The sequence below is a fragment of the Lepus europaeus genome, chromosome 10 (genome assembly GCF_033115175.1).
Source record: "Lepus europaeus isolate LE1 chromosome 10, mLepTim1.pri, whole genome shotgun sequence".
Lineage (NCBI taxonomy): Eukaryota > Metazoa > Chordata > Mammalia > Lagomorpha > Leporidae > Lepus > Lepus europaeus.
In genome coordinates, this window is record NC_084836.1 from 5,688,459 (window position 1) to 5,701,651 (window position 13,193).

Here is a 13,193-nt window from a genome sequence, read left to right on the forward strand (position 1 = left end):
GTTGCCCCCAGAGCTGTGGCTGCAGTCATTGATAAAAAGTCTTACTTAGCCGACCTCAATCTCCAGTTTGGGAGCCAGAATAAATCCCTTTCTTTTTACCAGCTAAGCTGGACCAGGTGGCAGAGCTGTGCCTAGTCTCTGTGGTGCCCTAGGAGTAGAGTAGTGTGAAAATGGAGAGTAAGGAGCAGGCCTTGGAGGCAGATGAAGTTATCTCCCACACAAGGGCCAAAACCAGCAGCAGCCGATTCTGTTAGTGTCTTGAGGATTGGAGCGTTTTACTTTAAAGGCGAGGAAGGAAAATAAAAGAAAGCAGGGGTTAAATCTGAACCAAGAGAGGACACTGGTACTTGGGAAGGGGAGAGGACCCTGATTGAGGAGAATGGTGTGGGACATGTGAAAGCAGCTAAGGTTGATTTCCTGTAAGATGGCAAAGACGGGGACCTTCTGCTAGGATGCTGGGAGTGGCCGCAGGGTGACAGCAGTGGTGGTGAGGCTGGCACGTGGACTCGGAGTGTGGAGGTGCGCTCCACGGCCCTTCTGAAACCTCAAAGTTGGGACTGGGTGAAAAAAACAGGAAAGGATTTGGGGAGTAAAGGGAGTTGGCAAACAAACCTTTTCAGAATACGAGCCAGTGACTTTCTTTTGGGTGTCAGTTTTCTTTACTACATATTTGTGATCAATCAAATAAGGAAATTTAGGCATTTGTCATTATTAATCACAATAATTTAAAACAGATTACACTGATGGGTTTTTTTAAATGGTGGGATAGTGTTGGAGTGATCTCTAACTCATTTTTTGTGGTCATGGTAAAATTACACAGACTCTCAATTTATACTTTTTAAAGATTTTATTTATTTTTATTTTTATTTTTTGACAGGCAGAGTGGATAGTGAGAGAGAGAGACAGAGAGAAAGGTCTTCCTTTTTGCCATTGGTTCACCCTTCAATGGCCGCTGCGGTCGGCGCATCTCGCTGATCCGAAGCCAGGAGCCAGGTGCTTCTCCTGGTCTCCCATGCGGGTGCAGGGCCCAAGGACTTGGGCCATCCTCCACTGCCTTCCCGGGCCATAGCAGAGAGCTGGCCTGGAAGAGGGGCAACCGGGATAGAATCCGGCGCCCCGACTGGGACTAGAACCCGGTGTGCTGGCGCCGCAAGGTGGAGGATTAGCCTGTTAAGCCATGGTGCCGGCCAAGATTTTATTTATTTGAGAGGGAGAGTTACAGAGAGGGAGAGACAGAGAAAGATATTCCATCCGCTGGCTCACTCCGCAGATGGCTGCAGCTGATCTGAAGCCAGGAGCCAGGAGCTTCTTCCGGGTCTCCCATGTGGGTACAGGGTCCCAAGCACTTGGGCATCTTCTGCTTTTCCAGGCCATAGCAGAGAGCTTGATAGGAAGAGGAGCAGCCCAGACTTGAACTGGCACCCATATGGGATGCAGGCACTGCAAGTGAAGGCTTAACTTACTACGCCTCAGCGCCAGCCCCTCACTTTACATTTTCTGTTGCTGGTATACTTGGTTTTCCTAATTACTTTACTTGGAACTCCTAAAAAAAGATAAACTTGGCAACCACCTTCTGGTACTCAGCTCTTTCATGTACACTCGGAATATTTAGCTTGACTGGTACCCTGCAGGAAGTATTGGCTGCAGTTATTTTTCTTCTAGTCCATAAACTAGAACCATAGCAGCAGGAAGAGCTGTGCTGTACCTCCAGGGGAGGCCTGAAGCAGACCTGGTCTGCTTTCCCATCTGGAGATCAGGTTCCCTCCGTGACCAGCAGCCTGATGTCTGGTGGTTTTCCGCTCTTAGTGGCCCCTATCTAGGCAGACGGCAGCCTTATTCACACTCTCTCTTCTTCAGAAGTCTTGTTTCCAGAAGGATTAATTAAATAAGATGTAATTGATAGAGAAATTGTTCTCAAGCTTTTCATTAATTTAAACCACCAGCGTTAATATTTTTGTTCAACTTAGCCCCGCTACAGCCTCCCCCCCCCCCCCCCCAATCTAAGGAAGACCACTGCCACTAAGAACCAGAGCAGTGGCTTACCACTTAAAACACATGGGTAGAGTTGTTTTTTATTTGTTGTTGTTGTTGTTTATATGGTGGAAAAACATTTATTTAGAATTAGCCAGCTGGACTCAGTTCAGATGATCCCAATTTTGTTGGCAACGTCCAGAGCATCATAGTCAGGAGCCAGCCGCACATAGGCCTTCTCCTCTCCGTCAGGTCTGATCAGGGTGTTGACTTTGGCCACATCAGTGTCATAGAGTTTCTTCACAGCTTGTTTGATCTGGTGCTTGTTGGCCTTGACATCCACAATGAACACCAGGGTGTTGTTGTCTTCTGTCTTATTCATGGCAGACTCCGTGGTCAGGGGGAACTTGATGATGGCATAGTGGTCAAGCTTGTTTCTCCTGGGGGCGCTCTTCCGAGGGTATTTGGGCTGCCATGGGAGGCGTAGTGTCTTGGGCCGCCGGAAGGTGGGGGACGTGCGGATCTTCTTCTTCTTGTGGCTGTGGACGCCTTTCAGCACTGCCTTCTTGGCCTTTAAGGCCTTTGCTTTGGCTTCGACTTTAGGAGGGGCAGGAGCTTCCTTCTTTGCCTTTGGCGCCATCTTGGTGAAAAAAAAAGCTTGTTGTTGTTGTTTTAAAGATTTTATTTATTTATTTGAGAGGTAGAGTTACAGACCGTGAGAGGGAGAGACAGAAAGATCTTCCATCCGCTGGTTCACTCTCCAAATGGCCTCAATGGCTGGAGCTGAAACCAGGAGCCAAGAGCTTCTTCCAGGTCTCACACATGGGTGCAGGGGCCCAAGCACATGGGCCAAATTCCACTGCTTTCCCAGCCCTAGCAGAGAGCTGGAGAGTGTGGCCTGTAGGAGCTGCCACACTGGGGACTGGCCGTGTTGTTTAGGAAGTCTGTGAGCTCTGAGCTTCAGCTTCCTCACCTGCAGGATGAGGATGTTAGTGTGGTGTTGGGAGGATTGGACACGGTAGTGCGTGGAGGTCCAAGCAGCATCAAGAAAGCACTGCAGTGAGCGCTCAGGTCACCCGGGGATCCGTTGGAACTGAGAAGCAGCAGTGTCCTGCAAAGGCCTTTGGAGAGGAGAAGTGGTTCCCTTGGTGTCTGCCATTATTTGTGAATATTTTTCAAGATGGCTTGGAGAGGCTGGTGTTGTGGCACAGCAGGTTAATACACCTCCTGCAATGCTGGCATCATTTATCAGAGCGCAGGTTCAAGTCCTAGCTGTTCAACTTGCGATCCAGCTTCCTGCTACTGGGCCTGGGAAAGCAGAGGAAGATGACCCAAGTACTTGGGCTCCTGCCACCCATCTGAGAAACTCAGATGAAGCTCCTGGCTCCTTGCTTTGGTATGGCCCAGACCCAGCATTGGGACCATTTGGGGAGTGAGCCAGTAGGTGGAAGATCTCTTTCTCTCTGTTTTCTGGCTCTCTCTCACTGTGCTTTTCAAATAGAATTTTCTTTAAAGATGACTTTGAGTCATGTGACCATGTAATCAAACTTAATAGCTAGGGAAGTACACTTCAAGATATTTCACTGAGAAGTGTTCAGGCTGTAACACTTGGGATCAGTGACCATCTTCTGTTGTGATCTATGTCGGCTTTTTGAAAGTCTTTCCTTATGGTCCTCGTGTGAACCAAAATTGGGTGTTTTACCCTGGAACAGACCTGGATGACTTTATAGGCAAAGTCTTTAGATCTCTGCCTTTTAGACCAGTCATTCTCTCATTGTCTCTTCCCACAATTCTTTCATCTCACTGTGCTCCACAGCACCATCTCTGAATATATAAGTTCTAGCCTGGTTCTCTACACCATTTAATCATTCACCTAGAATGCCTGCCACGTGCTCCTTACTGTCTTAATGACATGAGGATAACAGCAAGGAACAGTCTCTTCTCTTTAAGGAGATTACATGCTGGAGAAGGACAGACTAAACAAGTCGAGTTTTCTGTCTGTTGTAAATCAGCCCCGGGGTGCGGGTGGGGAATAAAGCAGCAGGAGGAAATGGAGAAGCCAGGATGAGGGTGTGGGGGCAACTTAATCTGTTGGATGGCCAGGGAAGACGGTATCAGCCAGGTGGTGCTAGCCCAGAGACTGGAAGGAAGCGAGTGGCAAGTGCTGTAGCTCTCAGGGAAATGTGGTAGGTGAGAGCAGCGTTGCTGGAGAGTCTCTGGGTAGAAGTGTGTTCCAGGAGCAAAGTGGTCATCAGGCTGCCGCAGAGTGTGAGGTGGCCGTCAGAGCAGGGTAAAGCTGTCTTTTTAAGGGATCACTGAGTTTTCTGCAGGCAGTGCCATTTCCAGCTCCCCTTGAGAGAAACTAAGAAAATGAGCTGCATGAACTGTCGTAGGAGAACTGTTAGTGCCTTACCCTAGCTGTGTGTGCTTCACAACCACTTCTTTAAACAGTTGATGTTAAGTCATTGCAAGAAGTCTGGCCTTGTCCTGTTCATCTCTGACTCTGGGAAGAAGCCAGGCGCAGGCAAAGGGAAAAGCAGCATCTTTGCGTAATGAAGTGGGCTAGGAACCTGAGCCACTGGCAGAGGTCGTGGGAAGCGGTAGCCCAGTCAGGTGACTTGGGAAGAATCTGGGCCCTCAGCCTGCTCAGTTCTTACTTTGCTTTCTGTTTTTGCTGCCCTCCAAGTATCCCTCCCAGTAATGGCCAACACTGACTTAGTGAGTACCCGGTCGGCGAGCAGTGAGCCAGGTGGACCTTAAAACTGCCAGGACTTCTTGTGAACCTCTGAACAGGATCTGAAAGAACAGTTTCTGCCATTCTGGCTTAAGTCTAACCCTTTGTATCTGGGATTTGAGGTGGGCGTTTGAGAGGGGTGCATTGTCACAGTGTGTTATCAAGAAGAAGATGAGCCCACAGTTTATGTGGGTGACTGCTGTGGAGGGAACCCGAGTGAGAAGAGGGAAGTGTCCTGTGTGCACTGGTCAGCACGGGTCATCGGTGATCAGGGCAAAGCTGCCAGCTCTATCTTCTCAGGGTGGGGAGTGAGGCAAGCAGCCAGTGCAGTGATCAGTCTCGTGCGTGAAAGCAAAAAAAGAAAAGAAAATTGGATTTTCTCACCCCTCCCGACCATAATTGGAAGATTCCAAGTATTGCTGTTTTTCATTTCTAGTAATAACAAAACCCCTTTTTTAAAACCCATTTGAATTTGGGGGGGCTCATTTGACTAATAATGAAGTTATAAAAAAACCCTTACATTTGCATACATCCAGAGTGTTCTTTTCACTCTGCCTAGATTCCTGCCTCACATTGAGGCCATTTCTCCACTGTTCGCCTGTCTAAAAATGGACAGGATAAGGAATAAAAGGAGTTGAAATTCAAACTGGCCGGCTTCACCTGGACGTCTGACTTATCCTATGCCCTCCATCATCTTGACTTGACTTTATTTGCATGAAGAGACCCGTGTCTAACGCCTATTTTTTTCCATTTCCAGGAGGGCTGCTGGCCCGCTGCTGTGCTGCTGAACAGTATGCAGTCCTTCCGGGAGCAAAGCAGTTACCACGGGAACCAGCAGAGCTACCCACAGGAGGTCCACGGCTCATCCCGGATAGAAGAGTTCAGCCCTCGCCAGGCCCAGATGTTCCAGAATTTTGGAGGTGCAGGTGGTGGCGGTAGTGGCAGCGGCAGTGGCGGTGGCCGTCGAGGGACAGCAGCAGCTGCTGCAGCGATGGCTAGCGACACCTCTGGCCATCAAGGCTACCAGGGGTTTAGGAAAGAGGCTGGAGATTTTTACTACATGGCAGGCAGCAAAGACCCCGTGGCAACAGGAACCCCACAGCCTCCTCAGCGACGGCCTTCTGGGCCTGTGCAGAGCTACGGTCCCCCCCAGGGGAGCAGCTTTGGCAGTCAGTATGGGAGTGAGGGTCATGTGGGCCAGTTTCCAGCCCAGCACTCTGCCCTCGGCAGTGTGTCTCATTACCAGCAGGATTACACAGGGCCTTTCTCTCCAGGGAGTGCGCAGTATCAGCAGCAGGCTTCTAGCCAGCAGCAGCAGCAGCAGCAGCAGCAAGTGCAGCAGTTGAGACAGCAGCTTTACCAGTCCCATCAGCCTCTGCCACAGGCCACTGGTCAGCCGGCGTCCAGCTCGTCCCATCTACAGCCCATGCAGCGGCCTTCCACTCTGCCGTCCTCTGCTGCTGGTTACCAGTTAAGAGTGGGTCAGTTCGGCCAGCACTACCAGTCCTCTGTTTCCTCCTCCTCCTCCTCCTCCTTCCCTTCCCCACAGCGCTTCAGTCAGTCTGGACAGAGCTATGATGGCAGTTACAGCGTGAATGCTGGGTCCCAGTATGAAGGCCATAATGTGGGTTCTAATGCACAGGCTTATGGAACACAATCAAATTACAGCTATCAGCCTCAATCCATGAAAAATTTTGAACAGGCAAAGATTCCACAAGGGACCCAGCAAGGGCAGCAGCAGCAGCAGCAGCAGCAGCAGCAGCAACAGCAGCAGCAGCAGCAGCAGCAGCAGCACGCCGCTCAGCACGTGATGCAGTACACCAACGCTGCCACCAAGCTGCCCCTACAGAGCCAGGTGGGGCAGTATAACCAGCCTGAGGTTCCTGTGAGGTCCCCCATGCAGTTTCACCAGAACTTCAGCCCCATTTCTAACCCTTCTCCGGCTGCCTCGGTGGTCCAGTCTCCAAGCTGCAGCTCTACTCCATCTCCTCTCATGCAGAGTGGAGAGAATCTCCAGTGCGGCCAAGGCAGTGTGCCCATGGGTTCCAGAAACAGAATTCTACAGTTAATGCCTCAGCTCAGTCCAACCCCATCCATGATGCCCAGTCCTAATTCTCATGCTGCAGGCCTCAAAGGGTTTGGACTGGAAGGGGTGCCAGAGAAACGACTGACAGATCCTGGCTTGAGTAGTCTGAGTGCCCTGAGTACGCAAGTGGCCAATCTTCCTAACACTGTCCAGCACATGTTACTCTCAGATGCCCTGACACCTCAGAAGAAGACTTCCAAGAGGCCCTCCTCGTCTTCTAAGAAGGCAGATAGTTGCACAAACTCTGAGGGCTCCTCACAGCCTGAAGAACAGCTGAAGTCCCCTCTGGCAGAGTCCTTGGATGGCGGCTGCTCCAGCAGCTCAGAGGATCAAGGGGAGAGAGTGAGGCAGCTGAGTGGCCAGAGCACCAGTTCTGACACCACCTACAAGGGGGGGGCCTCAGAGAAAGCTGGCTCCTCACCTGCACAAGGTGCTCAAAACGAAGCCCCCAGACTCAGTGCCAGTCCTGTAACCAGAGAAGAAGCCACCTCGCCAGGTGTCAAGGACACAGCCTTGTCCTCTGAGGGGAACCCAAAAGTCAATGAGAAGACGGTTGGGGTAATTGTCTCCCGGGAAACCATGGCAAGTAGGGTAGAAAAGCCTGGTGGACAAGATAAAGGCTCCCAGGAGGATGATCCTGCAGCCACTCAGAGGCCCCCCAGCAACGGTGCAGCCAAGGAAAGCAGTCTTGCCCCACTTCCACAGCCGGAGCCTCCAGGAGGAGGGAGCAAAGGAAGCAAAAACGGAGACAGCAACTCCAGCCACAACGGAGAGGGAAATGGCCAGGCTGGCCACACTGCGGCGGGGCCTGCTTTCACAGGCAGGACCGAGCCCAGCAAATCCCCTGGAAGCCTGCGCTACAGTTACAAAGACAGTTTTGGGTCTGCTATGTCGCGAAATGTCAGCAGCTTCCCTCAGTATCCTACAGGGCAAGAAAAGGGAGATTTCACTGGCCATGGGGAACGAAAGGGTAGAAATGAGAAGTTCCCCAGCCTCCTGCAGGAAGTGCTTCAAGGTTACCACCACCACCCGGACAGGAGATACTCCAGGAGTGCTCAGGAGCACCAGGGGATGGCTGCCGGGCTAGAAGGAAGCTCAAGGCCCAACGTCTTAGTCAGTCAAACCAATGAACTAGCCAGCAGGGGTCTACTGAACAAGAGCATTGGATCCCTGTTAGAAAACCCTCACTGGGGCCCCTGGGAGAGGAAAGCTGGCAGCACGGCTCCTGAGCTGAAGCAGATCAGTCTGGCTGACTATCCAATTCCCAGAAAGTTTGAAATGGAGCCTCAGTCATCAGCCCATGAGCCCGGAGGCTCCCTCTCTGAAAGAAGATCCGTGATCTGTGACATTTCTCCACTGAGACAGATTGTCAGGGACCCGGGGGCCCACTCCCTGGCGCACATGGGTGCTGACACCAGAATTGGGAGGAATGAACGTCTGAACCCAAACTTAAGTCAGTCCGTCATTCTTCCAGGCGGGTTGGTATCCATGGAAGCAAAGCTGAAATCCCAGAGCGGGCAGATCAAAGAGGAAGACTTTGAACAATCCAAATCCCAAGCTAGTTTCAACAACAAGAAGTCTGGAGACCACTGCCATCCTAGCAGCATCAAGCACGAGTCTTACCGTGGTAATGCCAGTCCAGGGGCAGCAGCCCACGAGTCCCTCTCAGACTACGGTCCCCAGGACAGCAGACCCACGCCAGTGCGTCGGGTCCCCAGCAGGGTTGGTGGTCGGGAAAGTATGAGGGGTCGGTCTCCTTCTCAGTATCATGACTTCGCAGAAAAGTTGAAGATGTCTCCTGGGCGGAGCAGAGGCCCAGGGGGAGACCCTCATCACATGAACCCACACATGGCTTTCTCAGAGAGGGCCAACAGGAGTTCTCTACACGCACCCTTTTCTCCCAATTCAGAAAGCCTGGCCTCTGCTTATCATGCAAACACTCGGGCTCACGCCTATGGCGACCCCACAGGTTTGAATTCGCAGCTCCATTACAAGAGGCAGATGTACCAACAGCAGCAAGAGGAGTATAAGGACTGGAGCAGCAGCTCTGCTCAGGGTGTGATTGCTGCCGCACAGCACCGGCAGGAGGGGCCCCGGAAGAGCCCACGGCAGCAGCAGTTTCTTGACAGAGTACGGAGCCCTCTGAAGAATGACAAGGATGGTATGATGTATGGCCCACCGGTAGGGACTTACCACGACTCCAGCGCTCAGGAGGCCGGGCGCTGTCTCGTGCCTGGTGATGGTCTGCCCAACAAAGGCATGGAATTGAAGCATGGCTCCCAGAAGTTGCAGCAAGAGTCTTGTTGGGATCTTTCTCGGCAAACTTCTCCAGCCAAAAGCAGCGGTCCTCCAGGGATGTCCAATCAGAAAAGGTATGGGCCGCCCCATGAGACTGACGGACATGGACTAGCTGAGTCTGCACAGTCGTCCAAACCTGGTAATGTCATGCTGAGGCTTCCAGGTCAAGAGGACCACTCCTCTCAAAACCCCTTAATCATGAGGAGGCGTGTCCGTTCCTTCATCTCTCCCATTCCCAGTAAGAGGCAGTCACAGGAGGTAAAGAACAGCAACGCTGATGATAAAGGACGCCTCCTTCACCCACCGAAAGAAGGCGCTGATAAAGCATTCAATTCCTACGCCCATCTTTCTCACAGTCAGGACATCAAGTCTATCCCTAAGAGAGAGTCCGCCAAGGACCTTCCAAGTCCAGATAATAGAAATTGCCCTGCTGTTACCCTCACAAGCCCTGCTAAGACCAAAATACTGCCCCCACGGAAAGGACGGGGACTGAAATTGGAAGCTATAGTTCAGAAGATCACGTCCCCAAATATCAGGAGGAGTGCATCCTCGAACAGCGCAGAGGCTGGGGGAGACACGGTGACGCTCGATGACATCCTGTCTCTGAAGAGTGGGCCTCCCGAGGGCGGCAGCGCAGCCATTCAGGATGCTGAGATGGAGAAGAGAAAAGGCGAGGTGGTGTCTGACCTGGTGAGCCCAGCACACCAGGAGCTGAGTGTGGAGAAGCCTCTCTCACGGTCTTCAGAAGACTGGCGTGGCAGTGGGGACGACAAAGTGAAGACAGAGACACGTCCAGAAACAGTTCCTGCTGGAAAGGAACCCCCTGGCGCCATGGCCTCCGTGACCTCACAGAAGCCTGGTAACCAAGGGAGACCAGATGGTCCCCTGGGTGGGACTGCACCTTTAATCTTCACTGACTCAAAGAATGTACCCCCAGTGGGCATATTGGCCCCTGAGACAAACCCCAAGGCTGAAGAGAAAGAGAACGATACGGTGACGATTTCGCCCAAACAGGAGAGTTTCCCTCCAAAGGGATATTTCCCATCCGGAAAGAAGAAGGGAAGACCCATTGGGAGCGTGAATAAGCAAAAGAAACAGCAGCAGCCCCCGCCTCCCCCACCTCAGCCCCCGCAGATACCAGAAGGTTCTGCAGATGGAGAACCAAAGCCAAAAAAGCAGAGGCAGCGGAGGGAGAGAAGGAAGCCTGGGGCCCAGCCAAGGAAGCGGAAAACCAAACAAGCAGCTCCCATCGTAGAACCTCAAGAACCTGAGATCAAACTGAAGTACGCCACCCAGCCGCTGGATAAAACTGACGCCAAGAACAAGTCTTTCTTCCCTTACATCCACGTAGTGAATAAGTGTGAACTCGGAGCTGTGTGTACAATCATCAATGCTGAAGAAGAAGAACAGACCAAATTGGTGAGGGGTCGCAAGGGCCAGAGGTCACTGACCCCTCCACCCAGCAGCACTGAAAGCAAGGTGCTCCCAGCTTCGTCCTTTGTGCTGCAGGGACCCGTTGTGACAGAGTCTTCTGTTATGGGGCACCTGGTTTGCTGTCTTTGTGGCAAGTGGGCCAGTTACCGGAACATGGGTGACCTCTTTGGACCCTTTTATCCGCAAGATTACGCAGCCACTCTCCCGAAGAATCCACCCCCTAAGAGGGCCGCAGAGATGCAGAGCAAAGTTAAGGTACGGCACAAAAGCGCTTCGAATGGCTCCAAGACGGACACTGAGGAGGAGGAGGAGCAGAAGGAGCAGAGGAGCCTGGCGGCGCACCCCAGGTTTAAGCGGCGCCACCGCTCGGAAGACTGTGGCGGAGGCCCTCGGTCCCTGTCCAGGGGGCTTCCTTGTAAAAAAGCCGCCGCAGAGGGCAGCAGCGAGAAGACTGTTTTGGACTCAAAGCCCTCCATGCCCACCACTTCAGAAGGTGGCCCCGAGCTGGAGTTACAAATCCCTGAACTACCTCTTGACAGCAATGAATTCTGGGTCCATGAGGGTTGTATTCTCTGGGCAAATGGTATCTACCTGGTCTGCGGCAGGCTCTACGGCCTGCAAGAAGCGCTGGAAATAGCCAGAGAGATGGTGAGTAGAAGCCCCTTGCCAGATTGGGAATTTTGTTACCTTGTTTTGCTTCTGTTTCTTGGACCTTGCTGTTTAATTCTAAAATATCTTCATGATTATTTCTCTCAATTCGAGCCCCCATCCCCAAATGATAGAAAATAATACCTTATTTGGAAGATTTCATTTCGCTGGTTTTCCTTTTCCCCTTTTTTTTCTTTTCAGAGCTGTATTAATATTTGAAAGACAGAGTGACAGAGGGACACTTGGCTTCCATCTGCTGGCTTATTCCCCAAATGGCTGCAACAGCTCCGGCTGGGCCAGGCTGAAGCCAGGAGCCTGGAACTCCATCCAGGTTTCCCACATGGGTAACAGGAACATAAGCACTTGGGCCATTATCTGCTGCTTTCCCAGGGATATTAGCAGGAAGCTGGATCTGAAGTGTGGAATAGCCAGGACTCCAACCAGATGCTCCAATATGGGATGTGGGTGTCCTAGGCGGTGGCACTGCCTCTCAGTGCCCACTCCAAATTTGTTTAGCTTTCCTTTCATCAGTAATACGTGCCTGTAGGTTTCAGAGTCGTGTTAGTACCACAACAGCTCGTGACAGACAGGGCTCCCTTCTCCCCCCGACTCCTGCTTCCAGGGGCGTTCACTTGCTACAGCTTGAGCTTTCAAAGGTTGCTTCCTCTCCCAGGTCCTTCTGTTTCTAAATAATAAGCTTTAACTGCCTTTTATGTTTTTTAAATCATTTTTCAGCATCTGTTATGATACTCTTAAAGGTATACTGTGACTATATTTACTTCTAGAATATTTTATTTCTCTAGTACTACTAGTTCATGTATTCATTTGTGGTTAATTTTCTTGGGCTATGTCTTTTTTTTTTTTTTTTTTCTTTTTTTTAAAGATTTATTTTTTTTATTTGTTTGGAAGAGTTACAGAGAGAGGTGCAGCCAGAGGGAAAGGTATTCCATCAGCTGATTCACTCCCCAAATGACTAAAACAGCCAGAGCTGAGTTTATCCAAAGCCAGGAGCCAGGAGATTCTTCCAGGTCTCCCACGTGGGTGCAAGGGCCCAAGGACTTGGGCCATCTTCTGTTTTCCCAGGCCATAGCAGAGAGCTGGATCAGAAGTGGAGCAGCTAGGACTCGAACCATTGCCCATATGGGATGCCAGCACCCGCACTGCAGGCTGGGGCTTTAATCCACTGCGCCATAGTGCCACCCCCTCCTTTAAAGATTTATTTGTTTATTTATTTGAGAGGCAGAATTACAGAGAGGAAGGCAGAGAGCGAGGTCTTCCATCTGCTGGTTCACTCCCCAAATGGTTGCAACAGCTGGAGCTGGGCCAATCTGAAGTCAGTAGGCAGGAGCTGCTTTGGCTCTCCCATGTGGGTCCAGGGGCCCAAGCACTTGGGCCGTCTTCTACTGCTTTTCCAGGTCATCTGCAGGGAGCTGGATAGGAAGTGAAGCAGTCTGGACTCAAACCATTGCCCATAGGGGATGCCAGCACCGCAGGAAGAGGCTTACTTAACCTATTACACCATAGTGCTGGCCCCCCTGGACCATGTCTGTCTGAGGTTTTTTTGGTTTGTTTGTTTGAAAGGCAGTTATGCAGAGAGAGAGAGGGAAGGAGGAAGCGGAGAGAGAGGGAGGAAGAGGGGGGAGAGAGAGAGAGAGAGAGAGAGAGAGAGAGGAGAGAGAGAGAGACGTCTTGCATCCGCTAATTCACTCTCCAAATGGCTGTAATAGCCAGAGATGGGCCAGTCCGAAGCCAGGAGCCAGGAGCTTCTTCCAGGTCTCCCACACAGGTGGAGAGGCCCAAGGACTTGGGTCATCTTCCACTGCTTCCCAGGGCCATCTTCAGGGAGTTGGATCAGAAGTGGAGCAGCTAGGACTTGAACCGGCAGCCACATGGGGAACCGGCACCCACATGGGATACCAGCACTGCAGGCAGCAACTTTACCCACTACACTATAGCGCCAGTCCCCCGAGGGCCATGTCTTTAATTGAAATACGTGTTTTTAGGTCTGTTTCTTTCCTTTTT

The 13,193-nt window shown here is 51.5% G+C and overlaps 2 protein-coding genes across 6 annotated transcripts in view; one reads left to right on the forward strand and one right to left on the reverse strand.

Moving 5' to 3' along the window:
• The window catches only part of TCF20 (transcription factor 20), a 189,189-nt gene that overhangs the window by 136,216 nt on the left and 39,780 nt on the right, over positions 1-13,193 (forward strand). For all 5 annotated transcript variants that reach the window (XM_062202750.1, XM_062202753.1, XM_062202755.1 and 2 more), the window contains exon 2: positions 5,463-11,171. In XM_062202750.1, coding sequence (XP_062058734.1) covers positions 5,499-11,171 — 5,673 coding nt within the window. In that variant the 5' untranslated portion in view covers positions 5,463-5,498. The remainder of the gene's footprint in view (positions 1-5,462; positions 11,172-13,193) is intronic.
• LOC133767514 (large ribosomal subunit protein uL23-like) lies at positions 2,108-2,611 on the reverse strand. The gene has a single exon (XM_062201929.1). It carries the CDS (start codon positions 2,609-2,611, stop codon positions 2,141-2,143), a length of 471 nt encoding a protein of 156 aa, XP_062057913.1. The 3' UTR covers positions 2,108-2,140.

Excerpts from the sequence above, each read along its gene's own strand:
- LOC133767514 (XM_062201929.1), bottom strand. The coding sequence starts at position 2,611 with ATGGCGCCAAAGGCAAAGAAGGAAGCTCCTGCCCCTCCTAAAGTCGAA.